This window comes from Portunus trituberculatus, chromosome 15 (assembly GCF_017591435.1).
Source record: "Portunus trituberculatus isolate SZX2019 chromosome 15, ASM1759143v1, whole genome shotgun sequence".
Lineage (NCBI taxonomy): Eukaryota > Metazoa > Arthropoda > Malacostraca > Decapoda > Portunidae > Portunus > Portunus trituberculatus.
Window position 1 is genome coordinate 5050691 of NC_059269.1, and position 27333 is coordinate 5078023.

The following is a 27333-nucleotide window of genomic DNA, read 5'->3' on the forward strand; positions in this document are numbered from 1 at the left end:
GCAGATCTCTAATAATTCATCGCGACTTCCGCACGCTTGTGTTGGGAGCGTAGGCGCGGCAGAGGAGCAGGAGCAATAGAGGAGTGAGTGTTACAGTCTCATAGTCCATGGCCAGCAGTGGATGGCAGGGAGGGCGCAGTGAGTGGAGCGTTGCAGGTTGCTCAGGTGTGTATTGTATGTACTTCACTTCATCTGAATCTGATAGCCTTCTTACATTTGAACCACGATTATACGGTTTTATTAAGTTCTTGTGGATGCTTGCTAAGAATCAGTTAGTCTTCAGGTGCAAAGTCCCGAGATTCATTAAAAGATTATATACTTCTTTTTCTTTATGGGCTATGATCAGATGGTATTATCAATTTTTTTTTCGGCTAGTTATGTCATGTTTCCAGTAAAGTCTTCTCTTTCCCAACTCTGTTTCAGCATGGATAATCGTAACTTCTCCTATCTTTCTTCATAGCTGAGAGAGAGAGAGAGAGAGAGAGAGAGAGAGAGAGAGAGAGAGAGAGAGAGAGAGAGAGAATGTTAATGGTGGATGTCCTCGAAATAAAGGCTAAATCACATTAATTAATCGTGTAGTGTATATAGAAATACCTCTAAGGGCAGCTAACTAATTTTTCGTAGTACCTATCTGCATTTGTCAATATTATACTGTGAATTACTTAAATGTGTTCAATTTGGAAATTGATTCAGAGATTTTCATAAAGAAATGTGTCAATTGCAGCTCTAACAATTGCGATAAAAATAAGAATCGGGATAATGACGCTATCAAACTGATTTTGAGACAAGTTATAATGTCAAATGTTTTACATACAGAAAATTGCATCAGTCAGTGAAAACATTAGCACAACCACGGTAAATATTAGAAAAAAGAGAGCCTGATTTTGTCAGAACATTCGCCAGTTTATTCAATATACCCTATACTCCATTACTGACCTTTGTAGATATACAAGACCAAAAGCGAACCATAACATTTTAAAGGAGGAGCTATACATCTGATTACGTACTTGACGTTTTTTTTTTTTTTCCAAATCATGAAATAGCTTTACATCACGAAACACGCGATTTAGAATACGAAAGCAGAGAGTGCGCACAGTGTAATGCGATGGTAATGCAACGTTCTTGTTCAGCTCTCGGTGTCAATGATTCTTGATTTTTTTGCCCGGGAGCAGGCAATGATGCCCGATTTAACACACAAGGAAGTCGTTCAAAGTTCATTTGCCGTGACCCACATGGACAATGGAGGACATGTTCCAGGTGTTCTTTTTGTCCATCAACTCCACTGTCAAGTTCACCAACTTAATGTTCACAGTAGCGGCGTAGGCTTAGGACACTGAAACACACACACACACACACACACACACACACACACACGTGTGCATGTGTAGGCTTGAATAATTGAACGAGAAAAGAAACAAAAACAACAAAAAATACCAAAAGCAAGAATATGACGACTTCCTTCTGTAGAAAAACTGACAATGAATGTTTCCCCATTCCGTACTAGAGCACTAGAGTGCAGTGCATTCTTTCATTTCATGGTTACAGCACATTTCGTCTGTCTAACTTGGCGGTGAAGGTGGTAGATAGTGGTGGTGGTGTTATTATTGGCATAATTTATTTCGTTGATTTTGTTTCATGAGTCTCGGGTATTTCACGAATACTGCTTATAATGCTTCACTAATATTCAAATGATTTTCAGTATTGTTATAGTCCTAGTACTATTCGTCAACTTCCTTTGTCATCGACAGGAAAAGCTGCTTAACCTATAAAGGAAGAACGTTAAGTTGCACTTCTGTAGATTCGAAATTAGGAATTCTTAGTTTGTACTGACTGACTGTTAATCCCTTCCATTCCTCTTGGTACCAGGCCATCATTTAGTACCCGAGGCCGTATTTTGAAACATTTCTACTCTGATGAGATCATTTGCCAGATCCTGTTAAAATTCGTTACTCTAAAATTACATAGATAGTAGCCATACAACGTGATGATTTATCTGTACACTTTATACAACAATAAATAAGCGTTTGTCGTCTGAAGAATAAGGGTATACAAATCTGTGCCATCACGAAAGGCTTTTCTGTTTTATTAGAGGTATGATTTATTATCAAGAATGTGGCTGTCATAATACTCGCAGTCGTACAGCACCATGACTAGGTAATGGTGGCGCAAATAAGTGTGGTATTTTCCGTTTCATTTGAGGTGTGTATCAGGGAGTATAGCGTGGAGGAATGGGAAAGAAAGGTACAGGTGTGTATTGTTCCGTATCCCATGCAAGCTGACTAGATTATGTTTATTGACGCAGGACGAATGGACAATCTACAACGGCCCGATGGACTGTTCTCTACGTACTCGCATTATTACCTTTTTGTTATGTTGGTGAAAAACTGGTTCTGTTAAAACCTGCATCAGAATACACCACTTCCTTGCTAATAAAGAATTACAAAAAAATTGGTAAAGATTTTCCTTTAGACATTTGATTATTTATATTCAAAACATATTATCCATATCTTGTTTTAAATATATGCATGGCGTCCAAGGTATTATTTGCTCTGCTGCTGTGTTTGAAGCTTTGCCATGCAAGGTGTACTTGGCGTATTCTCTTTTATTTCTCTCAGAAGGATGAATGTGATTATTAGATTAACATATTGTTGTGTAGTATAATCTAGAGTTTAAAAATACAGACACCCTGTACAGGAGAGATCCGTAATCTTAAAGATATTATTGAAATCGCAACATTTTTTTTTATTGAAAATGTATTTCTGTACTTTTTATTACAATCCTAAAAGGACAAAAATGCCGTCAGATTTTCTTGTTTTATCTATTTATTTATTCATATTTTCGTATACAAATGGTGTATCTATAACTAATGATAAGGGTAACTGCTGTTAGGAGCCATCGAGAATGAAAGTGGCGGGTGAGAGCGACACGGTTCCCCCAGGTATATGCTTCTCTTTATGGTGGTGTCTGACCACATCTTAAGTAGCTGAGCACACCATAATGTACTGATATACTTGACTAAAAATTTATCAGCTTGATCCGAGGAAGTCATAGTCTCTACCAAATATGCTTTATCATTCGTAAGTAATGTGTAATGTAATGTAAGGAGAATGGTTGATTAGATAATTAACTCTATAACAAACAAACAAATATTAAGTTCGGAGCCCAGAAACGGCTGCAATACGACAATCACCAATCATAGTTTACACTAAAACTTGACTAGTAAGATACATCAACATATTTCAAAGGAAAGACTTCACACTTCTGCAGGGTTGTAAATCAGATGAAAACTGTAATCTTAATGTAAGCAAGACGAGTCTTCAGTTCAGCTCATTATTTTAGTGTGAGTGTAATAAGAGGCAGGAATATGAAGAATAATGATTGTTGTCATGTAAAAGCGGGATTACATGTGTCAATTTGTGACTGGAAATGCTACCTACTAGAAGTATCGACAGAGCCCTGCTAGCCGGAACACGTTCACACAGCGGCAGGGAAGTATCGTCTGGTTGGCCTACATTTCTTATAAGAAAAGTGTTCATCTTAGCAATAAGACTAAGCACAATTGCGATCACATTAAATCATTACTAGTATTCAATCCTCACCTCCAACAACTCCATGCTGAGAAGGTAACAGTCATCGGAGAGTGACAGCGATATCATCGAATGCACTTTTACGTTTTTTTTTTTTTTTTTTTTTTGCTGTACAACTAATTTTTCGGGTCCCAGACATGCTATTTATCCCTCACTAGCTGCAAAATCATCTCTGCCTCTGGACACCACTAGTTCAACCCTCCTGTGACGTCACAATGTAAACGAAGCTGCTAGCTGCTGGAAAAGACCAACGTGTCACACAGCCTTGTATCACGGTTAGTTTTTCCACCCACAAGGTATCAAAATCTAGTTAATAACTCTAGTCGCTAGCATTTCCAGTCGCAAATTGACACGTGTGAACTGACCTTAGACTTTGTAAGTGTTACAATATTTCGTTATGAAACGTATAGTAAATAGGACTTGGTCTTTTAAAGCTATCAATAGTGATTATTTATTGTATCATCGCACACAATACAGACGATCTTATTTTGTGAACTCATCAGTTTGATGAATGGGTTGTGTGATGTATCTGCTGTATCATTGCCTGCCACTGTTGCTGCTGTTCTTCCTCCCACGGCTTCTCGATGCCTCCCGCTTCCCCACGGGTAAGTAATATTCCATCACTGTCCCTTTACTTACATTGTTACTGTGTCCACCACTAATTATTACCTTCCCGATCGATTATGACATAAATTTTTGTATGTTGCTTGGTCATCAGTGTATCAATCAATCTACACAAGTGTTGCGCAGTACCCGATAAGGACGTGGAGCTACTGTGAATGTGAGCGGTGAGTGGACAGTAAGTAGTACAACATTGCGTGACAACTGAGAAATTCATGAATCGTTACAGCGGCTCATTACAAGCAATAAACTTTACGCGTTAGAATCTAAGTGTCTTTGCTCGTCTTTCTGTAGTCATGAACCGCACGTAAAGCCTTGTATATTTTGTTCCTTCATCGTATTGTTTTGAAAAGTTCACAGTTCAAGACACAAAGAGAGGGGGATTGCATTTACACATTTACCGAGTTTTTAACGTTTGCGTACAATTTGCCTGATTTACTTTCGCTTTCCTTAAAAAAAAAAAAAAAAAAATCTAATAGCTACTGGTCGGTGTTCACGTTTTTTTTTTTTTTTCTTTACATAATCAACAATTACTTAGCTTATTTGTTTGTATTCTGTTTTTGTTGTGAGTAAAACAAATAATATATAATGTCGATTTGAATTATGTCTGGTTTAATCTTTAATAATCAATGGTGATGGACAGTGACCATGGAAATCAGACTTAGATATCCTCCAATCATAGATAATAATTTTGCTTTTCTCTTTAGGGATTGACACATCAGTAGGTCTTCTTCTTCTTCTTCTTCTCTCCTAGAGACATACACGTATATTCAAAGCTTTTCTTGAACAATATCTAAGGCACGTATGTCATGGGAAGTGTCAGTTGCGTGAAATGTGGAAATTCCCTAGTCAATGTTCACTGTGTGTGACGAATCAAGTGACAAATAAAAAACATATCTATGAATATATAGAGCGGCTTTTGTTTTCACATGCATTTCCAATTACTATTCAATTTTTCGTCTATATATTTATACTTCTATCATGTGCACAAAGTAAATTACGAACAAGAGGAATCTACGGCGGAATATCCACGGCTTTGCATTCCTTCAGAATGTTGTATCACTCTATACTCTATCTATCACCATCACTGGGGACGGACACTACAAAATTAACAACAGGCCTCGGTAAGTAGATTGATGGTCGCCGGCAATAAAAGTTACATTTACTTCCACATCGATTCCATGATGTAGTTCCTATTATCTTTCCTCAAGGGAGCTTTAGTCCTACGTAGCTGGCCATGTATGTCATTTATTGTTCTAGCATCGAGACTCCTCCCTACGCACATCATCACAGGCACTATTTTTCAAAGACGAATTTTTTCCTTCTTTTTATTTTTCAAACGTGTTTTTGCCATTGATGATGAAAAATATTTGCTAAACTACCGATATTAGTACAGAATCGCAAATAAAACTCTTGAAAATATCCAAAGCCTGTCCAGAGCACATAGCCGTGACACGACGCTTAAATGTGTAGGACTATGACTAAACTACCGCTAAGCGAAGCGTAGAGAACCGCCACCAATCATCACATCACCACTGTCATAATAAGAAACGCTATGTTTTACGCTGAGACGAAAAAAAAAAAAAAAACGTGATATATGAGAAAAAATCAAATCATTGGATAAACCGTCACTGTATCTTTTTGTTGATATGATAAGAGAAAGGTAGATTTTTGACAGCAAAGATCGAAATCCCCAGAATAATTTTTTTTTTCCGGCATAAATTAAGTAATACTCTTTCTACCTAGTATTACTTGCAGATATTGGTGGTTTTACGAGATTAGATTTATTCTTATCTTGAATAGCACTGACATTAATAAATGCCTTGTTGCGTTTTTTGCTATAGCACATAGCTATGTACAAATAATATACACATGAAAGCTTTCATTGATTAATAAGCAAACATGTCGCTGACGAGATCTTTCATTCATACCCTCGTCTATTCGGCAACTTGCACAGGCTGGTACCCTAACCATCCCTTTGGCCACACCAATGTTACCCTGAAGGACCCCAGCCAGCACAGGTCAGTCAAGACAACTTTATATGATTGCACCCTATTTTACACACACACACACACACACACGCATGAATCATTACCTAAGTTCCTTCTATAGCACTAATGCATTTGATTCAAGATTTTTCTATGAACATTTGTTTGGGGGATGGGTGGCAGGCTCCTCCGATCTCCTTTGTTGTACTTTTTTTTTCAACAATAAACTTATCAAATCAAATCAAAATCAAGATTATAACTTGTATCTGGCCACCACTAGTAAATGAACGTGAATATTTACCAAGATAGTATAAAACATGGGCATATGAATGAGTTTTAGGTATGGGAATATAGGGATGAGGTATTCATACTCACGTTGCAATGTCCTCAGCGTGGGCCACGAGACATTTTTAAGGGTTGCAGTGGAGGAATGGGAACCACACGTGAAGGTGAGGGAAGCATCTGACGGCACCATTACCATCAGCGGCCCAATGGCCAATCTGCTGAACGCTCTTGCCGACACGCTCAACTTTAGGTTACTATCATCAGTACATATGAACTTATTCTATTATGCCGTTTCATAATTGTATCCTATCCTTTGTTACATTTATTCATCACAGATATACAAATTAAATCATGCCTTCACAGTGCCATTTTGATCACACACACACACACATATATATATATATATATATATATATATATATATATATATATATATATATATATATATATATATATATATATATATATATATATATATATATATATATATATATATATATATATATATATATATATATATGTGTGTGTGTGTGTGTGTGTGTGTGTTTGTGTGTTTACTTATTCTAAAATACCTAAGTCCTAGCTGGCGTATTTTCAGTTACACGTTAGTGAGACCACCAGACGGGGCATGGGGTGCCCCGGACGAATTGGGCAACTGGAACGGTATGATCGGCATGGTGAGGCGGAATGTGAGTACAGTACTAACCCACTGAAACTGTAAAATTGCCATAAATTGTCATTCACTGTTCAGTGCTCATTATATTGAAGCTTTGATTATGTCTCTCCCAATTCATGGTACATTTCAGACACCATTCGTCACTAAACTACTTGCATAGTGTTAGTTTCTTATGACAATAATTACACTATATAAGAAACAGGAAGCACACATACTTGCAATACAAACCTCTTAAAAAATTGTTACTTTTGCTGTTATCACTGAAATATCAAGAATATTCAAAGCAGTCTCAATAATGTTAAAAATGTGAGTATTTTAGTGGTGTATAAGAATCCTTACATTTCTTTCATCTCATCAATTTGGCAACTGGTTAATCTATATACATATATTGTTCATTTGTTTGTGAAATCCTAATTCATTCTAGCAAATTTTCTTATTTAAGTTTCTAACTCATTGGTTCTTAAGTCTTAATCTTTTATCATGATCCCTCTAGGAATTTGTCCTTCCCTCCACACCTCCCTTGCATCTGTGTACACAATTAATTCCCTCCCAGACTTTAAAGAAAAAGACAATACTTTTGCATTTTCATAAACTTCTCATTACATGACCATGCTCTCATTAAGAGAATGACAAATACGTACAAATTAGAGACATTCCTGTTTTTTTCCCAAGGGCTCGTGCCCCCCCTTGGAAATTGCTGACGCTCCCTAGGGGAGGTGCACCCCACAGGTTAAGAACCACTGCTCTGACTGGTTCTGATTTAAAGCATGACATGATCCTGTTTTCTTTCCTTCAATAAAAGTTCATTGATTTTAGTTCTGATATCCATCACATCTAATGGTCTCCAGAACATCAGCCAGGTGAACTCTCCACTGTGGCACTCCAACCACAGAAGTTACCTCCCAGTAAGCAGCTTAAACTCATTACCCTGAGTGAAACTCGATCTGCCAACCATAGTAATGCCAGGCCAGCACGTTACTACTGTACTAGCTAGAGTCTACTACACTAATCATCCCATCAGCCTTGCTGGTGTATTGGAGTTTCTTCTTAATGAATAGAAGCCCGAAATCATGTAACATTATCAATCAACTCCTTGTCAACTACAGTTTTAGATCTTAATTTTTTTCTTCTTTTTTCAGGAGGCAGACTTGGCACTGGGTCCATTTGGAATGACAGAAGAACGGACAAAGGCAGCTGAATTTTCATATCCAATAATGATTGACTATTACAAGATCCTGGTGAAGAGAGCTCATGCTCAACTTAATCCTTGGGGCTTCCTCAACCCTCTGCAGCCTCTTGTGTGGCTTGGAGTTTGGTTGACTTTCTGTGTGGCTTGCATCACCCTTACACTCTCCAGACTTGCTCTAGAATGGGAAAGGTTGCCCATCACTTCTAATATCATGGTGGCTCTTAGATGCTCCTGGGATCAGCTGGCTATTCTATTGCAGCAAAGTGAGTTCTTACATTGAGGTGTGTAAAACCTGTCCTGTGCTTGAACTTCAGCAAAATACACTCGATCTCTGTGCATGTACTATAACATAATATGTTGAGATTTTTTTGCATCAGATGTTAATCAGATGACTCATCAGCCTTGCAGAGTATCCCGGACACTCTGTCAGCACAGGCAATGATTGGGCTGTGGCTGCTGACGGTAATGGTTATTATGAGGAGCTACTCAAGTGCCCTCACCTCCCTCCTTGCTGTCAGACATATTCCAGTCAAAATCAACAACCTTCGAGACCTGATTGACGAGAAGGAGTATGGCCTTATATTTGAAACATCAACTGCACTCACTGCATATATGAAGGTAAGTAATCAAGACAGACCAAAAAACCTAATTCATGAATCACTGATAGACCTTTAGTAAACTAAAAATGATTCCTGGAATTCCACTGCTAGCTCAACAGCTCATTGCAAGTATTACTTATGTTCCTTTAGCACACCCAAAGATAATGAAGTGTGTGCAATTATTATCCATGTATAAGACTCAAATAACTGCTTGTTGCTTATGGTTATTGTTCAGTGTCACCAAATGAAACAAGATTAGGAAAAATAAATACAAGAATTCATTCTGAGTTACTATGTGTGTTAGCATTATTAATTCTAATTCCAAAGGATTCAAAGAAGGGCATCTATCTGGAGCTAGAAGAGACAAAGGCACAGGGAAGGTCACAGTTCCTGAAGGCATTTGAGCTCCTTCAAGCTGCACGTACCCTAGTCAAGCATGAGGATTATGCTCTCCTTGTAGAGATAACTACCATAAAGAAGATTCTGTCCGATGACTTCTCCAGCACAGGTTTAAAACTATTCCCCCAAACTCTTCTTTTTCCAACAGGATTTGTACACATATATACATAATAACAAAAATTATCAAATTTCCTGATCCTCAGCTTTGTCATTATACAGCATGTATATAACATTGTTCCTATATCACAGCTCCTGCTTTTCTGCAGGGAGTTGTGATTACTACATTGCCAAGGAACACTTCTTTCCACTTATATTCTGCATCATTGGTCGCCATGGACTTCATCACATGCCTTTTATCAACTTCATGTGAGTTTATATTAAGTTCTCTCTCTCTCTCTCTCTCTCTCTCTCTCTCTCTCTCTCTCTCTCTCTCTCTCTCTCTCTCTCTCCAGACATACACACAAAAAAAATGCAAAAGGATGGAAGAAGGAAAGGGCAAAAAAGACAGACAAGATCCTATATTATGGGAGAAAAAGAAATAAAGAAAACCAAATGAAAAAATTATTTTTTTAATCATAAGTAGAGATCGACCGATTATCGGCCGGGCCGATTATCATCACCGATATTAAGTATTTTGATGCATATCAGTATCCGCCTTTTTTTTAAAATTCGAGGATAGATAAGAGATCAATTGAAAACAGGGTTATTTTGGCTCTGATGCAGCCACGCCTCTCTGTCTGCTGTCACTACTTTGTCTCCAGCATTGTCCCACCCACAGCACCATCTGATTGGTTACAAGCAGAGCCACGGTAACAGTCAATCAGCAGTGAAAGTTGTGCATGCACAGTGCTTACACTTACACACACGGTGGAGAACAAGGACTATACAAGGAGAAAGTTGTGGTGTGGGTTAAAGTTTGGAGAACAGTGGCGGTGCTGCCATCTGTTGGTAGCGAGCAGTTTCATAGGAAACGTTATCAGGAATAACTTATGAAGATTTCTCCCATGCTTTCCCCCCCCACCTCCTATTCTTTCCTTCTGTTCTCTGATGTTAATAAACTTATAAGGCAAATAAAACATGTTTATATATATATATATATATATATATATATATATATATATATATATATATATATATATATATATATATATATATATATATATATAAACATGTTATATATATATATATATATATATATATATATATATATATATATATATATATATATATATATATATATATATATATATATATATATATATATATATATACTGCAAATGAATATTGACTCCAAATATCGGTTATCAGCCTCCTTGACTACTAATAATCGGTATCGGTATCGGCCCTGAAAAAAAAACATATTGGTCGATCTCTAATTATAAGATGATAATTTATCACCAGAAAACATATAAACAGTATTGTTGAGGAAGCCTATGAATTACTGAGAAAGATGAAAAAAAGCATTTACTTACATGGATGAAAAGATTATGAAACAGTTGATAGAATTTATGATTCAACCGAGACTGAAATATGCTGCAACTATTTGGTAACCTCATAATAAAAAAGATAAAGATATCAGAAATGTAGAAAGGATTCAAAGAGCTGCAACCAAAATTGTTCCTAGTTTGAAAGATTAATCTTACAAAGAAACATCAAACAGATTAGAACATCAAGCATTAAAGCAGAGAAAAGAGAGAAGAGACCTGATTTTTTTTATAAATGGCTTTCAAGGGGAAGGACCAAGTAGACAAAGAAGACTTATTTACATGGGACTGTAGAGACATGAAATTAAAGAAGACTGTGTGTAGAAGAGATGTCAAGAAATACAGCTTTCTGCATAACACCATATAAATATGGAACAATCTAGATGAAACAAACAGTGGTTCAATCAAAGAATATTCATATATTTAAAGTTAAACTGGATGCTTATAGATATGGAGACAGGACAGTATGAGTACAGTGGACATTCAATACTCAAACTTAATTAATTCCAAATAGCTGTTTGAGTATCAAAAAGTTCAACTACCAATACCTATAAATCAGATAATTCATTCTAACCTTAGCAAAACCTTCAGTTTACAAAAATTTCAATGTAAATTTCCTTTATAATTTTGATTTGTACTTACCATAAGTGAGGGCTGGTGATGGATAACATAGAAGAGAAGGGGAGAAGGTTAGGGAGGAGGAGGGAGGTTATTCGTTGGAGTATGAGTCACCATCCATGAAAATGTCTTGTAACTTGTCTCCTGGTGTGATTCCTGTGAACCCACTAGTGGAGGGCTGTGACTCACTAACACTTGCATTCTCACTAGATGCCTTAGTTTCATCACTAATAAGCCTCTTTGGTGCCATTGTAAGTTTCTAAATGAAAAACTACAGATAGAATGCAGGAGAATGTTGTTGTTCTCACAACTGCGGCCAGACAACTGGTGGCAGTGGGGAGGGAGAGGCTGGGAGCCTTTGTTTACAACCACATTTGCAGACGTTCAATATTTTTTTCAAGTACAAAGTCAAACTTTTGCATTCAAATATTGAAAAGTTCGACTTCAAAGATGTTTGAGTATTGAGTCTTCACTGTAAAATACAATTATGTAAACACACACACACACACACACACACACACACACACGCACGTCGCCGTCGTTGAGAGGACGGCTCGTCTCCGGCTGCGTACAGGAAGAAAGAAAATACCTATGGTATTACAGGGCCCGGGTAACTCTAAGTTTTGTGTCCGTAAATGTCCTACTGTCTCTTAGTGTTGAAAGTGAGTGATATGGAGAGTGATCCCTGAGAGGGGAGTGTGGACGGTGATCGTTCTGGCCGTAATCAGCTGACAACAACAAAAATGGCGTCCAGGCAAACTAGAGACTTCGAAGGTTTTATTACTACGCCAAAAGGACTGCAGAAACTTGACATGGATGCAAGAATCCAGGCGCTGGAGAGTAAGTTCCTAAGCATTTTGTCAATAGAAGAAAAACTGGATAGAGTTCTAGCCGAGAATGATTCATTCAAAAAAGAGATCTACTTGTTAACGCTAGCGAATAAAGAGCTGTTGAAGGAAAAAGTAGAGATGGAGAAAGAAAACCAACAACTAAGGAAACAATGCGAAGAAATGAAGGCTAAACTCATGGAAATGGAGATAAAAATATCCGAAGGGGACTTGAAGAAAGAGGAATGTCTTAATCTAATTGACACCAGGATGAAAGAAGTGAATCATGAACATCTGGAGGTACAAAGGTCGTTTAGGGAGATAGTAAAAAAGCAGGAAGAGGAAAATAAAGGGATTACGCAGAGGGAAATGGTAAAGGCACTAAAGGAAAATGAGTATGTGGTGAGAGATATCGCTGAAAAGAAAAAATGTGTGATCATAATAGGATTGCGGGAGGAAACTAACAGGAACTGGCAGGACAGGAGGGATAAGGAAAATGACAAGATTAAGTCTTTACTGAACAAGATCTCTGTGGAAGAAGAGGACCTATATGCTGAGGTAGAAGAAAGTGTGAGATTGGGAGCTTTTGAGGAAGGCAAGAATAGACCATTAAAATTGAAATTAAAGTCTCAGGTGGCAGCGGAGGCCTTGTTGAGGAGGGCTTGGAAACTTAAGGACTCTGAGGAAACCAAAACAATTTACATAAGAAGAAATATGTCACAAGATGAGAGAATGAAGATGAAGGAGCTAGTATCTGAAGTGAAGGAGAGGAATGACGAAAGAACAGAGGAGGAAAAGATCAAGTTTTTTTGGAGGATGAGAAATGGGAGGCTAAAGAAGTGGTGGATAAAACAGACGGAATAGGCATTACATGGAAGAACGAGACTAGGAATGGAATAAAAGTGACTTACACGAACATAGATGGATTTCTGTCTAAGAGGCTAGAATGTATGGATTACCTAAGAAATAACGAACCGGACATAATGTGTGTAGTGGAAACAAAGCTAAGGCCCGAAATAAAGCTAGACTGGTTTGTTGTAAAACACTACAAAGTATGGAGAAATGATAGAAAAAATAAAGGTGGTGGTGGTATAATGGTTCTTACTAAGGAAGATCTGATAGTGAAGGAGGTGAACTATAGTAAGAGAAATGAGGAAGTGATAAGTATGCTTATAACAGATGGCAAGAGGGACATTAATATTATAACAGTATACATACCACCCAGAACCAGTGCTTGGGAATATGAACAGTACCAAATGGTGATGAGAAATACTCTAGACAGAATGAAGCAAGAACTCAACAGAAAGGATAGAGTGATGATAGTTGGAGACTTTAATTGCAAAGAAATAGTGTGGGAAGACTACGAAGTGGTGAATGGTGGTGAGTGGGCAGAAGAATTGTTAAAGGTAGCAACAAATAACTTGATGACACAGTGGGTGAGATCACCAACAAGGTGCAGGGGACAAGATGTTGCAGCAAGGTTGGATTTGGTATTTACCAGGGGAATCTCTCTAAAAGAGGAAATTGAACATGAAAGTCCCTTGGGGAAAAGCGATCATGATGTCCTAAGCTTTGAGCTGGATACAGAATTAAGCACGAATAAGATTGTGGAACGCAGGGAGGAAAAATTAAATTATACTAGGGCAAATTATAACCATATAAGGGAGTTCTTTAATGAAATTGACTGGTCCGTGGTATACCAGGAAAGAGATATGCAATTGAAGTACGATAAATTTATGGATTTGTATAACTCTGCTGTGAAAAAGTTTGTGCCATATTACAGAAAGAGGACTTTAAATAATAAACAGTGGTTTAATAGAAATTGTGAAGAAGCAAAAAAGAACAAAGAAAAGGCATGGAAGAAACTTAAGAAAAACAGTGATGTATTATCAAGGGAAGGCTACAAAACAGCAAGGAATAGATATGTTGAAGTAAGGAGAACAGCACAGAAGGAATATGAACAGAGGGTGGTGGAAAACTGTGATAGTGACCCAAAATGTTTTACAAATTCATAAATGGAAAACTAAATAAAAGGGAGGCAATAGAAAAGGTAAAAACGGGAAGAAGTATATGAAGATGCTGGAGAGATAGCTGAAATTTTGAACGACAACTTTTGCAAAGTGTTTACAAAGGAGGAGCATTTTATGGGAGGAAGGCCTACGGAAATAAAGCAAATGCAGGACATCATGGTTACTAAGGAAGATGTAAGGAAAATTATAAGCAATCTGGATATTAATAAATCAATGGGGCCTGATGGCATATCTGGGAGGTTGCTAAAAGAATGTAAGGATCAATTGTTGAACCCCATATTTGATATTGTGGAAACCTCCATACGAACAGGATTAGTCCCGAAAGAGTGGAAAAGAGCTGACATTGTGCCTATATATAAGAATGGTAGTAGAATGGAACCGCTAAATTATAGACCAGTATCGTTGACTAGTATATTGTGCAAGGTATGTGAAGAAGTAATTAAAGCTAAGTGGAGTGAGTATCTAGAAAGTGAAAACATTCTGAGTGAAAGGCAGTTTGGTTTCAGAAAAGGAAGATCGTGTGTATCCAATTTATTATGTTTTTATTCAAGAGTGACTGACATACTACAACATAGAGAGGGATGGGTGGATGCTATCTACCTGGACTTGAGAAAGGCCTTTGATAAAGTACCACACAATAGACTGATGTGGAAACTAAAGATGACTGGAGGAGTAAATGATAAACTAGCAAAATGGATGGAAAATTACTTAATGGGAAGAGAAATGAGAACAGTGGTGAGAGGAAAGAAGTCCGAGTGGAAGAAGGTAACCAGTGGAGTTCCACAAGGGTCAGTGCTGGGTCCCATCATGTTTTTGATTTATGTTAATGATATGCCAGTAGGAATTGACAGTTATATGAACATGTTTGCGGACGATACTAAAATTATGAGGAGAGTAAAGAATGTGGAAGATTGTAACAAGTTACAGGAAGATCTTGATAAAATATATGAGTGGAGTAAAGAGTGGCAGATGGAATTTAATATAGACAAGACCCATGTTATGAAAATGGGAAGAAGTAGATACAGACCAAACTGGGATTACAGACTGGGTGATGAGAAAATTAAAGAGACCAATGAGGAGAAAGACTTAGGAGTAACCGTGCAAAACACTTTGTCACCGGAGAAACACATTAACAAGATTTTTTGGAAAACATACAACATGCTTCAAAATATTGGCCTTGCATTCCACTACCTAGATGAAGGAATGATGAAGAAGATATTATGTACCTTAATAAGACCCCAGCTAGAATATGCAGCATGTGTCTGGTCACCGCATATGAAGAAAAATGTGAAGAAGGTAGAAAGGGTACAAAGGCTGGCAACAAGGATGGTACCAGGACTCAGGAGTTAGACTATGAGGAAAGACTGAGGAAGCTGGGGCTGACCACATTAGAAGAGAGAAGAACAAGAGGAGACATGATAACTATGTATAAATTGGTGAACAAGATTGACATACTGGATAGAGAGTTGATAAAGGTGACCACAAGTAATCATCTCCGAGGACATGGAAAAAGCTAATAAAGGACATCTGTCTAAATGACGTGAGAAAATACAGTTTCCGCATCGTAGCATTGATAAGTGGAATAAACTGAGCAGTCATGTCGTTGACGCGTGTGTGTCAATCAGATGCAAGAGAGATATGACAGGAATGGACAAGGAGACAGGACACAGAGAGCTTAGCTCGGGCTCTGTAATACACAAATAGGTAAATACACACACACACACACACACAACATCGTTGAGACCCTCGCCAACAACGCCGAGAACTCTGGCCCTCACATGGACGATTCCCTCCCCACTGCTCACCGCACATCACTCACATGTCTGTCTATGCTGGGCTCCCACATCCATGCCCACAGCAGCGACGAGACCCTGGGAAAATGAAGGACACAACAAGAATTCTCATTGACAGAACATCCAACATTGGCAGCCACGCTGCCCTCTTTTTCTTGTCAAGGTACGCAGCGGTACCGAGGGCCACATACCTAGTGCGCTCAGCACCTGTCCATGCAGCCAGCGAATCATTAAGAGAGATTGACGAGTTGATGCGGCATGCAATATCTCAGTGCTGCAACGTCCAGCTTGACAGTGATTCTTCATGGACACAAGCCTCCTTGCCACTCCGTTGTGGGGGCTTGGGTGTGAGATGGTTTTCAGATGTAGCACTGCCAGCTTACATCGCTTCATTAGAGGCCTCCAGGGACCTGGTCTGTACCATCAACCGCCGCCTCAATGGCGACAGACAGGACCACTTGGACTCTGCAGTAGTGATTTTTCGTAACACTCAGTGCCCAGACCTGAACGTAGACCTTGGGCTTTGGCAAAGGACCCTTGATGGTGCAGCCTCCCAACACCACCTGGATGACCTCCTCACCCATGCCAACCAGGTCGACCGTGCTCGGCTCCTCGCTGCCACAGCACCGCACAGCGGAGCCTGGCTCTCTGCTATCTCCGTAGAGAGTCTCGGCTTCCTCCTCCTCGACGATGCCGTACAAATAAATGTTGCATTGAGGCTGGGCCTGCAGGTTCAACAGCCTCACCGCTGCTGCTGTGGAGCCTTAACAGATGCCCTAGGCCATCACAGTCTGTCCTGCCAGTGGAACCCCGGACGCCTGCCATGCCATGCTGCTCTCAACAATGTGGTGTACCGCGCCCTGGCTGCCACTGGGATAGTGGCCACCCTTGAACCCCAAGGCCTGGATTGTGGAGACGGACGCCGCCCAGACGGCATTACAGTCTTTCCCTTCAGACGAGGCAAGATGTTGATGTGGGATGCCACCTGCGTAAACACCTTCTGCAGCACCCACATTAATGACTGTGCCTTGGCTGCTGGGGCAGCGGCTTGCGCCGCCGAACATCACAAGCGCCGTTGTTACGAGGACCTGGCCTGGAGGTATGATATTTCACCGCTTGCTGTGGAGACCAGCAGTGTGTTCGGGCCAGACCAGTGACTTACTGGATGATATTGGCAGAAGAATCACCCAACACAGCGGGGAGCCTTGAGAGACTGCTTGGCTGTGATAAAGCCAGCAAGGAGAGGCTAACTTTACTTTTTTGGGAAAATGCTGCTGGTGACTTCAAACTGAAGCCCTTGCTTGTGTATCAGGCTGAAAATCCAAGGGCACTCAAGGGCATTTGGAAGAGTCAACTACCAGTCATTTGGAAGGCAAATAAGAAGGCATGGGTGACACTTGCGGTGTTTGAGGACTGGTTCATCAATTATTTTGTGCCAAGTGTGGAGTGGTATTTGGCCTCCAAGGGTATCCCTTGTAAGGTGTTGCTAGTGCTGGACAATGCCCCTGGACACCATGCCCACCTGGGAGACTTTAACCCTAATGTCAAGGTGGTTTACCTTCCACCTAATACCACGGCCCTGTTACAGCCTATGGACCAAGGAGTGATAGCTTCGTTCAAGGCCTACTACCTCCGAAGGACAATTGCTATGGCTTTACAGGCAACTGAAACCAAGAAGAATTTGACCCTAAAAGACTTTTGGAAATCCTACAACATCCTTGATGCCGTGAAGAACATTCCTGATTCCTGGGAGGAGGTTAAGTAAACAAACATGAATGGTGTTTGGAAAAAACTGTGTCCTTAATTTGTGGGTGATTTCCATGGGTTTGAGGACACAGTTCAGCATGTTATTAAGAATGTTGTTGCCCTGAGTAAGGAAACTGATTTGGAGATGGAGGTTGATGATGTTACAGAGCTGCTGGAATCTCATGGAGAGGAGTTATCTGCTGAGGACCTTATACAACTGGAGAAGCAGATCACAGAGGAAGAAGAAGAAGCACCCACCCCATACCCTAGGGCTTTCACAAGGCAGGGCTTGGCAAAAGGTTTTGCTGAGATGCATCAAGCATTGGCAACTTTTGAGGCTATGGATCCCAACTTTGAAAGATTCACTGAGGTTTCCAGAGGCATCATGGATTTGATGCAATGTTACAAGGAGATCTTGGATGAGAAGAGGTTGCTCTCTGTTCAGACTAACCTGGAGCAGTATTTTAAGAAGGTAGAGAGGCCTGCACCAGATCCTGTACCCTCTACCTCAGCTGCCTCTACTACTCCAGACTCACCTGCCCCAGAATCTCCAGCACCTTCTGAATGTTCTGCCTCACCTCCAGGCTCACCTGCCCCAGTTTTTCAAGCACCTGGAGGTTCTGCCTCACCTCCAGACTCACCTGCCCAAGCATCTCCAGCACCTGAAGGTTCTGCCTCTCTTGATTCACCAGCCCCAGTATCTCCAGCACCTGCAGCTTCCTCTACACAATAAGCCTGTCTCTCCCTCCCTTGCAATGCCTCCTTCCAGTGTGCAAGCCAACCAAAGGAATAAAGGTAAGAATTTTTTTTTTTTTTCCAATGTTTCGACTTACGCCGAAATTCGGGTTACGACGCGTGTCAGGAACCGATCAACGTCGTAACCCGAGGACTCCCTGTATTTTTTTGTCCTAGCCTAACAGTGAAAAGTAGTTCAGTTGTTTGTTTACATTTCTCTGGGACTGCGACGTTCCAAGGCAGAACTTCCAAGGAACAACTGGCCTAGATGAGCAGCTCTGTTGTTTATGAGTGGACAAAGCTGTCTGAAGAATTTCTCATAGAGAGCATTATAGGCCAAAAATAGCAACGAAAAAATAGCAATGGCCTGCTGGGGGTGAAGGGGCCGCCATGTTTGTTTACAGTTGACAAACACAACAAAGGCAGAAGCAAGCTTGTGTGTGACGATTAACGTCGACAAAAGTTGACAGTCTTCAGAAAGTTGACAGAAAAAGTTGATGGAAAGGTGCTAGTGTGGCGCCGCCTTTAAAGCACAAGGTACCATTGGTTTACACTTCTGCGCTGAGCAACCCCGACCGCTGACTGGCTAAAACAGAAAACACATTAAAAAATCAGCAAGGCGGTTTGCCCGCCAACTTTACTCCCTACTACTATATTTCTTCTCTTTTCACCCCCACTATTTTCTTCCACTCATCTCTTATTTCCCCCCCACTATCTATCCCACCCTTACTGTTACTGTTACTGTTACACTTCCGCCTGGCGGGTTTGCGGCAAATTTGGGGTGGCGGCAGATTTGACCGGGTGGGTGGCGCGCGAAATATGAATGTCGAATTCATGAGTCAGTCAGTCGAACCTTGAGGATTGGGTATTAATTAACTGAGTTCGAATTGGCGATAATTCAAACTGTGAACGGTTGAATCACGAGGATCCCCTCTACTTGAAAAAATTCCTGATAGTCGAATGCCCACTCACATGGTTGTAAGCCTCCCTGGCCTCTCCCTCTCCTCCCTCAACCAGTTGTGTTGCTGCAGTCGTCAGAATAACATTCTTGTGCATTCTGTCTGCAGTTTTTCCATTTATAAACTTACATTAATATCAAAGGCTTATTAGTGATGAAAATATCTGGTAATCAAACAGCCACACATTTGGTCGTATACAAAGCTCTGGCCTCTCCCTTCTCACAACCATCACTATCCCACTCTGATACCTTATTACCAATAATACCGGTAATCTGGTATACCGGGTGCCAGTGCACATCCCTAGTCCTGCCGTAGTCTTGAGAAAAACAACCTGCCTTGTGTTGGTAGCTTTTCATTTAGAAAACTTATGATGGCACCAAAGAGGCTTATTAGTGGTGAAAATAAGGAATCTGGTGAGAGTGCAAGTGTTAGTGAGCCACATCCCTTCACTAGTGGATTCACAGGAATAAAACCAGGAGAAAAGTTACTAAGACATTTTCATGGATATGGTGACTTGTCCTCCAACAACCTCCCTCCTCCTCCCACTCTTCTCCCCTCCTCCTCTAAGTTATCCATCACCAGCTTTCATTTATGGTGTGTACAAATCAAAATTATAAAAAGGAATACATTGAAATTTTTATACACTTGAAGTTTTGCAAAAAGATTAGAATGAATTACCTGGTTTCTAGGTATCAATAGTCAAACTTTTTAATACTCGAACAGCCATTTGGAATTAATTAAGTTTGAGTATTGAGTCTCCACTGTAAATATGAAGCAGTATAAAGAGGCACATAAAGAATACATTAGAATAAGAAGGGAGGAGGAGAGAAATTTTGAAAAAGATGTAGTGAAGAGATGTGAAAAGGAATCCAATCTTTTTATAAGTATATAAATGGAAAAATGACAGAGAGACCATTACCAAGTTAACTTAGGGACATATGAAACAACAGAAGAAATGAGTGAACTTATGAATGAGACTTTAAATCAGTGTTTAATAAAGAGGGAAATTTCATAGAACCAAACAACCGAGCAACACAAGAAGGATTAAGAAACACTGTGGTCCATAATCAAAGAATCAGTAAAGTATTTGAAGGGGTGGACATAAAAAAGGCAATGAGGCCAGATGGAGTGTCAGGATGGACACTGAGAGAATGTAGAGAACAACTGGTGGAACCAATCTGGGATGTGATCAACAGCTCTCTGATGGAAGGGAAGATACCAAGGGAGTGGAAAAGAGCAAATATAGTCCCAAAATACATAGGAGGAGTAAAGATCAAACCCCTTAATTATAGACCAGTGTCACTAACTAGTGTTGTGGGAAAGATATGTGAAATTGTAATAAAAAAAATGGTTTGAATATCTGGAGGAAAATTAAATAATAAATAACTCCCAATTTGGTTTCAGAAAAAGAAAATCATGCATAAAGAATTTACAAAGTTTTTATAAAAGAGTAATAGATGAAGTGCAAGGGGAGAGATAGATGGGTTGATATGGTGCATTTTGATATCAAGAAGGCCTTTGACAGAGTACCACATAGAAGACTCCTATGGAAAATAGAACACATTGTAGGAATAAAGAGAAATATCTTAGTGGATGACAGACTAACTAACAGATAAGGAAATGAGGACAATGATAAGAGACACCCCATCCAGTTGGAGCAGATTCACTAGGCGTACCACAGGGTTCAGTGCTGGCATCAATTAAGTATATATTAACAATATGCAAGATGGTCTGAGTAGTTACATAAATTTGTTTGTGGATGATGCGAAACTTTTGAGAGAAGTAAAGAACATCGAAGACTGTATGAAATTGCAGAAAGATCTGGAAGTGGAGCCAAGACTGGACATTAGAATTTAATAACAGGAAATGCCATGTAATAGAAATGGATAAAAGTAATAGAAGACCTATGTGGGATACAAAGTGGGAAAAGAGATTATAATGAAAAGGAGTGAAGAAAAAGACCTGGGAGTGATTATACAAGACACCCTGTATCCAGAAAGATGCATAAATGGGGTTATTTGCTTCAAGATATAGGACCCAGACTAACATCAGAGTGTCGTTTCACTACATGGACAAGAGTATAATGAAAAGATCATAACCACTATGATAAGACCTAGATTAAAATATGCAGCAGTGGTCTGGTCACCATACAAGCAGGACATCAAGAGAATAGAAAGAATCCAAAGGACCACTACAAAGACGGTGCCAGAAATAAAGGATCTTCCTTATGAAGAAAGACTGAAGGAAATGGAACTACCATCTTTGAAGGACAGGCAGGAAAGAGATGTATAAGTTATAAACCATATGAAAAAGATAGACAAGACCTGGTATCACTGATGGAGGATGGAGGTAGATGAACAAGAGGACACTCCAAGAAGATCACGAAGAGTCAGTGTTCAAGAAACATTAAAAAGTTTAGTTTTTGACATAGGACAGTGGATATTTGGAATGGATTGAGTGCAGAGATTGTAGCAGCAGAAAGTGTGCACAAATTTAAGAAGTTGGATAAATGTAGATATGGAGCCCCACTCAAACCCTATAATATACAGCTAGGTAAATACACACACACACACACACACACACACACACACACACACACACACACACACACACACACACACACACACACCTTTAATCATTAACAACTCTTTTTCATGCCTATTTCATTTCCTTTAATTTAATACAGCTGCAAGTTACAACACTCCTTAAATTAGTTGCTAATTTAGTACCTGACTTCCAACAGGCTTTCTATGTAGCTTTCAGCCAAGCAGGAATACAAAATGCATTTTCAGTCATATTATAGTTCCATCTCCTACTCTTTCAATGTACAAATGTAATCTAAAAAATGTTTGCATGTATGCTTCAGAATCCAGTCAATGGTGGAACATGACCTGTATAGCAACTGGCTATATGAAGAATTTACCAATGCTACAGCATGTCTCAAAGCACCCATTTCCATAACTGTCAAGGAGCCTTATGGTATTGTGGGACTCTGGGTAAGAAAAATTAATGTTAATGAAAATAAATAAATAAATAAAACATAAAAAAGTAAGTAAATATCAAAATGGTAATCTGAAAAGGAATTTGAATTTTGCACAGTTATATTTCAACATATATTTTTAAAAACTTAACAGTATAAACTGATTAGGTATCACCCTGGTGAGCATGGGATCGGGGAGAAGTCCACACATAGGTTTGAATCCCATCATGTACAGCCTTAAACACTTTGCCATTTGTTGAGTGGTTTAAAGTTACCTACATGTCACCATGATACCCAGGTTTTAGGTGGTTACACCCAAGATGAGCTTGGGTGGTGATATGGGCCCTAATATAGGTACCACTATAAATAAAATTGCTTGCGCCACTAATGGGCGGAAGCTGAACAGCGCTTCCTACACACTCTTCAAGTGAGCCTACAGGCGCTATAGGCCTTAACGGAAAAAAACACACACACACACACACATAAGAAAATTGGAGAGGCTACAAAAAATAGCTACAAGAATGGTTCCAGAATTTGAAGGGATGACATATGAGGAGAGACTAAAGGCTATGGATCTACCAACCCTGGAACAAAGAAGGGAGAGAGGAGACCTGATACAAGTTTATAAATTGATCAACGGAATGGACCAAGTGGATAATGAGAAACTGATCCTGAGAGAAGAATATGACATCCAAGCACAAGATCGCATAGTAAAAAGCTGAGAAAAGGAAGATGTCTGAGAGATATTAAAAATATAGTTTCCAGAGATGTATTGAGACGTGGAACAGTTTAAATGAAGAAGTAGTGTCTGCAACGAGTGTGCATACTTTTAAAGTAAGATTGGATAAGTGTAGATATGGAGACGGGGCCACACGAGCATAAAGCCCAGGCCCTGTAAAACTACAACTAGGTAAATACAACTAGGTAAATACACACACACACACACACACACACACACACACACACACACACACACACACACACACACACACACACACACATATACACACACACACACACACACACATAAGAAATCAGTGTCCATTGGGAAAGAGTGACCATGTGATATTAGAAATGGATATAGAAGAGGGAAATGAAGATAGAGACAATTCATACAAAGGAGACCGATTAAATTACAGAAAGGCTGATATTGAGAATCTCAAGAACTACTTCAAATAAGTTAACTGGGAAGAGATGGAAAACTCAGAGACAGTGCAAGAGAAGTATAACTTATTTTTGGAAATATACAAAACAGGAGTCAGGGACTATGTCCCGAAATATAGACCTAAAGAAGAAGGAAAAAAAGATTGGTTTAACGCAAGGTGTGCTAGGGCAAAGAAGAAAAGAGATGGAGCATGGAAAAGGTGGAGGAGAAATATAAATCCAGTAAATAAGGAAAACTTCAAGGCGGTGAGAAATTAATATGTTAAGGTAAGGAAGGATGAGGAAAGAACTATGAAAAGGACATTGTCGAAAATGTAAGGAGCAACCAAAATTGTTCTACAGATTCATAAATGGAAAAATTAGGCAAAAAGAAACAATAGAAAGGTTAAAAGGAGAGAACGGGATGGTGGAAGACCCCAAAAGTATGGCAGAACTATTAAATAATAAATTCCAGGAGGTCTTTACTAAGGAATCCAAATTTGAAAGGCCACAGGGTAATAGAGAGACCATCTATATGAAAGAGATTAAAGTAACCAAGCTTGAAATAAAAGAGTTAATGAAGGAATTGGATGAAGAGAAGGCAATGGGACCAGATGAAGTCTCAGGCAGAATACTGAAAGAATGTAGGGAAGAACTAGCAAGTCCTATATACATCATAAAATGCTCAATAGAAAATGGAACAGTACCAGTAGAATGGAAAAGAGCTGAGGTGGTTCCCATATATAAGAGCGGAAGGAAGGAAGAACCTTTAAATTACAGACCGGTATCACTAACTAGTGTAATATGCAAGATGTGTGAAAGAATAATAAAGAAACAATGGATCGAGTTCCTTGAAGACAACAAATTAATATCAAATAGCCAATTTGGTTTTAGAAAAGACGGTCGTGTGTAACTAATTTATTGAGTTTCTATTCTAGAATAGTTGATAGAGTACAAGAGAGAGAGGATGGGTTGACTGTATTTATTTGGATTTAAAAAGGCATTTGACAAAGTGCCACATGCAAGATTACTGTGGAAGTTAGAGGAGAAGGGTGGTTTAAAAGGAAGCACATTGAGATGGATGGAAAATTATTTGAGGGGGAGAGAAATAAGGCTGGTAGTTAAACATATGAAGTCCAAGTGGAGAGCAGTAGAAAGCGGAGTGCCACAGGGATCAGTATTGGCACCAATACTTTTCCTCATATATATTAACGACATGCCAGAAGGAGTGAACAGCTACATAAATCTGTTTATGGATGATACGAAACTGTGCAGAGTTATAAAGCAAAAAGAGGACTGTGAAATACTGCAGGAAGACCTAAATAAGATCTGAGAATGGAGTAAAAAGTGGGAAATGGAATTCAATGTGGACAAAAGCCATGTCATGAAAATGGGAAAGAGTGAAAGACGACCCATGGGAATCTATAAGATGGGAGATGGAGTAGAACTAGAGAAAGTAAAAAGGAAAAGGACTTAGGAGTGACGATGGAAGAAAACAATCAACCGGTAAGCCATATTGATAGAATTTTCAGAGAGACATATAATTTGCTAAGGAATATTGGAGTAGCATTTCACTACATGGACAAAGAAATGATGAAGAAATTGATAAGTACTATAATAAGACCCAGATTGGAATATGCAGGAGTAGTGTGGACCCCTCATAAAAAGAAACACATAAGGAAGTTGGAGAGACTACAAAAAATGGCTACAAGAATGGTTCCAGAATTTGAAGGGATGACATATGAGGAGAGACTAAAGGCTATGGATCTACCAACCCTGGAACAGAGAAGGGAGAGAGGGGATCTGATACAAGTTTATAAATTGATCAACGGAATGGACCAAGTGGATAATGAGAAACTGATCCTGAGAGAAGAATATGACATTCGAAGCACAAGATTGCATAGTAAAAAGCTGAGAAAGGGAAGATGTCTGAGAGATGTTAAAAATATAGTTTCCCACAAAGATGTGTTGAGATGTGGAACAGTTTGAGTGAAGAAGTGGTGTCAGCAACAAGTGTGCATAGTTTTAAAGAAAAATTGGATAAGTGTAGATATGGAGACGGGGCCACACGAGCATAAAGCCCAGGCCCTGTAAAACTACAACTAGGTAAAACACACACACACACACACACACACACACACACACACACACACACACACACACACGGTACATGGCCCGGTAGCTCAGTGGTTAGAGCGCTGGCTTCACAAGCCAGAGGACCGGGGTTCGATTCCCCGACCGGGTGGAGATATTTGGGTGTGTCTCCTTTCACGTGTAGCCCCTGTTCACCTAGCAGTGAGTAGGTACGGAATGTAAATCGAGGAGTTGTGACCTTGTTGTCCCGGTGTGTGGTATGTGCCTGGTCTCAGACCTATCCCAAGATCGGAAATAATGAACTCTGAGCTCGTTCCGTAGGGTAACGTCTGGCTGTCTCGTCAGAGACTGCAGCAGATCAAACAAACAGTGAATTACACACACACTACAATACAGTACAATGTATAATACAAATTTATAATGTCCTGCTTCACTCCAGTGCTTATCTTTGTATGAAAGTAACTCAATATAGCTACTTAAAACCACAAAGTATTTAGTAGGTTGCTCATCCTATCCTTATGAACGTCCGTGATATGTGGAAATTTCATTCATATATAGGATTTTCTGCCAAAGGCAGAATCCCCATTGTCAAATATATAAATGTAATATTTATATTTTTTCTCTAGGGAATGTTTACACTCCTGTTCGTTGGCCTCATGCTTGCAGGGCTGACATTCTTGGTTGAGTTGGTGGTGCATGCATGGAACAAAAACAAAGAAAATCCAACGTTATATCCTGGTGTCATCTTTCTTCGTCAGCAATTTTTCAAGTTGTATCGGTAAGTGGTGATGACAGGTATTTCTGTCAATTGGTCAATTTGCACTTATGGCAATGAGCATTCAACTAATATTTCAGTGATACTTTAAATCACCATCCTTAAATTAGCTAGTGAACCAATAGCCAAGATAATAACAAACTCTAACTGCATTCTCGACAATGTAACCCATGCCTGGAGAACTTATTACCAGGTCACTATAAGCTAACTAGGTGAATATAGTACATACAACTATATGGTATTTTTGAAAATTACATTTTAGTGTTTAAATGGCTTGTATTAATTTCAATTAAGAAGAAAAGTATATCAATAGGAAAAAGGAAGCAGAAAGTTATTCTAAGAATAAAAACATGAGATATATTGAGTATGAAGTTGTAAGTAATTGCAGAGTTTGATAATTATGTTCAATATAACAAAGTGAACCAGTAAAATACGAGTAAAAATAAATCAATTATAATACTGTACTGGTCAAATTATTGTGATATGTGTATGTAATTATTTTTTTCATCATGTCCTCATTGAGAAAATGAAAGGCCATCCTTATATTTTCAACCTCTTATATGTACAGTATCTCCAGTTTACTGAGCAGCCTCATATGAAGAAATGTTAGCCACATGATTAAAAAGTTGCCTCTTTAAATTTCAATTTCATTACCCAAATACGTTATAATTCGTGTCAATGAAAAACAAAGCTGGGATAGCATCCACGTTCATAAACAGACTGAAGTTTTGAAATCAATAGATGACAAAAACAAAGTACATGGTGATGACATTTTCTGTGACTTGCCTACTAGGAATATCTTGTG

The 27333-nt window shown here is 39.1% G+C and overlaps 1 protein-coding gene across 6 annotated transcripts; it reads left to right on the forward strand.

Annotated features, from left to right (window-relative positions):
* The first annotated feature begins 87 nt into the window (after nucleotides 1–87).
* On the forward strand, nucleotides 88–27162 carry LOC123504178 (glutamate receptor U1-like). 6 transcript variants are annotated; one of them, XM_045254520.1, is made up of 11 exons: nucleotides 88–165; nucleotides 4091–4192; nucleotides 6166–6229; nucleotides 6588–6731; nucleotides 7080–7170; nucleotides 8297–8609; nucleotides 8747–8964; nucleotides 9273–9453; nucleotides 9611–9710; nucleotides 22403–22532; nucleotides 26380–27162. In XM_045254520.1, exons 2-11 carry the CDS (start codon nucleotides 4099–4101, stop codon nucleotides 26533–26535), a joined length of 1491 nt encoding a protein of 496 aa, XP_045110455.1. In that variant the 5' UTR covers nucleotides 88–165; nucleotides 4091–4098; the 3' UTR covers nucleotides 26536–27162. The 6 variants fall into 6 exon arrangements, with proteins under 6 accessions (XP_045110455.1, XP_045110458.1, XP_045110456.1 ...); XM_045254523.1 differs by lacking the exon at nucleotides 6166–6229; XM_045254521.1 differs by lacking the exon at nucleotides 88–165 and having other exon boundaries at nucleotides 3686–4192.
* Nucleotides 27163–27333: the final 171 nt, after the last annotated feature.

What these genes read in the sequence shown, in the direction of transcription:
- LOC123504178 (XM_045254518.1), top strand. Translation starts at nt 5,041, where the DNA reads ATGTGGAAATTCCCTAGTCAATGTTCACTGTGTGTGACGAATCAAGTG. An exon ending in TCGGCATGGTGAGGCGGAAT is followed by an intron (nt 7,171 to 8,296) that starts GTGAGTACAGTA and finishes TTCTTTTTTCAG; the next exon opens with GAGGCAGACTTGGCACTGGG. An exon ending in GGCTATTCTATTGCAGCAAA is followed by an intron (nt 8,610 to 8,746) that starts GTGAGTTCTTAC and finishes ATGACTCATCAG; the next exon opens with CCTTGCAGAGTATCCCGGAC.